Source organism: Thecamonas trahens (assembly GCF_000142905.1).
Source record: "Thecamonas trahens ATCC 50062 unplaced genomic scaffold supercont1.42, whole genome shotgun sequence".
Taxonomy (NCBI): Eukaryota; order Apusomonadida; family Apusomonadidae; genus Thecamonas; species Thecamonas trahens.
The window spans coordinates 151,103-153,319 of record NW_013657638.1 but is presented as its reverse complement, the minus strand read 5'-3'; the positions used below and the strand labels follow the sequence as shown (position 1 = coordinate 153,319).

Sequence of the window (2,217 nt, the reverse complement as noted above, 5' to 3'; positions counted from 1 at the left end):
GAGACAGGGGGGGATTGATGGAGGGATTGATGGGGGGATTGATGGGGGATTGATGGGAGAGGGGAGGGGGGAGGGAGGGGGGGGAGGGAGAGGGAGGGGGGGGAGGGGGGGATGGAGGGGAGGAGGGGGGGGAGGGGGGGGGCGGTATCTTTACTTTGATGCCTCCGCCGCCGTATCGGATGTGGGCTCGGCCAGAGCCTTGGCCTCGGCCTTGCCAATGTCTTCGGTAAGCGACTTGCAGCGGATGCCAACAAGGCGGGAAAAGTCATAGTCAGAGCTGACGGCCTCGGCAGCGGCGATGTGGGTGCGGGCATCGGCGAGCGCGCCGCGCTTGAGGGCAAGCGCCGCCATCTCGGCCTCGGTCCACGGGACGGCCCAGTACTCGGAGAGCTCTGTGAGATCGGAGAAGACGCCGCGGGTCTTGGCCTCGGCCACCGAGGCAAGAAGCTCGGTGCCGGCAGTGTAGGCGTCGTCGAAGCGTTCGAGCTTGTGCAGGAGCGAGACCCGCATGTAGCCGAGCATGGCGGTCTGGGCGAGAACCTCGGGTTCGGGCTCCGAGTTGTCGGCGCCGGCAGCAAGGGCGGCATCGACGACGTCGAGCCCCTGGTCGTACGAGGCACAGTCGCGGCAAAAGTAGGCCTGCGAGTAGGCGAGCTCGGCGGGGCGGAAGGAGCCACGGGCGGCAAACTGGGCGGCGCGGCGGGCGGCGTAGGCCGAGAACGCGCGGCGGGCCGGGGCGTCGAGTAGGAGCAGGTCGGCCATGGCGCGGGCGGCGTCGTCGGTACGCCCCACCGAAGCGTAGGCAATGGCAAGCTGATATGTTGCCCATGGGAGCCAGGTCGGCGCCGTGGTGTACGCCAGAAAGTCCTCCATCAGCGGAATGGCCGCGTCGTACTCGCGGGTGCCGAGGAAGCAGCGCGCAAGCTCACGGCCCGAATTCCGGCGCAGCTGCTCAACCTCGGCCCGAGCGTGTAGGACGCCAAAGGCCTTGTGTGCCGCCTCCATCTCGCCGTTCCGGCGATAATAGTAGCCAAGGACCATGTTCACCAAGTACGAGTCTGGGAGCAGCGGCGCAAGACCGTCGGCCACAATCGCCGCGCCGGCGGCTTCCTTCTCGCGGTCGTCCTCGGCAAAGACAAACATGTAGATGGTGGCGAGGAGGAGGCCGCAGGTCGGCGCCTCGAGCGACGGGTAGGCGTAGCCCGCGCAGAGCAGCGCAAGCGCGGCGTCGGCGTCGCCCTCGAACCCGATGAGCCGGGTGAGCCAAGTCCATGACGGCGGGACCCGCGAGAATATGTACAGAAAGGCTGCAAGGCCCAGATGTGCCCACGAGACCAGGTACGAGAAGTCGAGGCAGGCGCGGGTGTCGCCGTCGGCCTCGGGGCCGACCGCCACCACCATGCGATCAAACGGAGCGGCAGTGGCAAAAAGGGCAAGCCGGGCCGGCGGCGGCGCATCCGACGACGCTGCGCCGCCCGACGCGCTGGCTGCAGCCTTGACGTACTCGGGCACTGGCTCGAACTCGGCCGGGCCGGCATCGGCAAGAGCGGCCATCTCGTCGGCAAGGAGAGTGCGGGCCTTGGCGATGGCCTTCCACGCGCGGCGGACGGAGAAGCCGCCCTTAACATACGCGCCGGATCGGAACTGGAGGACGCAGAGGAGGCCGTCGGCAATGCCCTCGGCGAGCGTCAGCTCGGCATCGATCAACGCGCGGGCGTTGTCGTCAATCCAAGGCGGCGCGGCTCCGGGTGTGGCGGTCCGTTTGCTGCGGAAGAGCTTCTTGAACGACTTGATGATGCCCGAGTCGAGGGCGGCACGGACGCGAGCTACAACGGCAGTAACCGTGTCGAGCGCCTCGCGCGCCGCCCGCAGATCGTCCTCGTCCTCGGTCGATGTCGCCACCACCACCGCCAGCTCGGCGTCGTACATAGAAGCCGAGGCCGAGACCTCGACATGGGCATGCAGCGCCGCCCGCGCCGCCCGCCACTGGCCATTGAACCGCAGCGCACGCGCCTTGTCCAGCACCGGCCGTGCTTCAACCGCCCCCATCAGATATGCCTGGAGCACTGCTGCGTCGCCCATGGCGAAAGAGCGAGAGCGAGCGAGAGAGAGAGAGAGAGAGAGAGAGAGAGAGAGAGAGAGAGAGAGAGAGAGAGAGAGAGAGAGAGAGAGAGAGAGAGAGAGAGAGAGAGAGAGAGAGAGAGAGAGAGAGACGGT

The 2,217-nt window shown here is 67.3% G+C and overlaps 1 protein-coding gene across 1 annotated transcript in view; it reads right to left on the bottom strand.

The window, feature by feature from the left end:
* The window catches only part of AMSG_12173 (uncharacterized protein), a gene marked incomplete at both ends in the record, with an annotated part of 4,128 nt that extends 2,046 nt beyond the window's left edge, over positions 1 to 2,082 (bottom strand). Inside the window, one exon of the mRNA XM_013899795.1 lies at positions 155 to 2,082. Within this exon, the coding sequence (XP_013755249.1) occupies positions 155 to 2,082 (1,928 nt within the window). The remainder of the gene's footprint in view (positions 1 to 154) is intronic.
* Between the last annotated feature and the right edge of the window lie 135 nt (positions 2,083 to 2,217).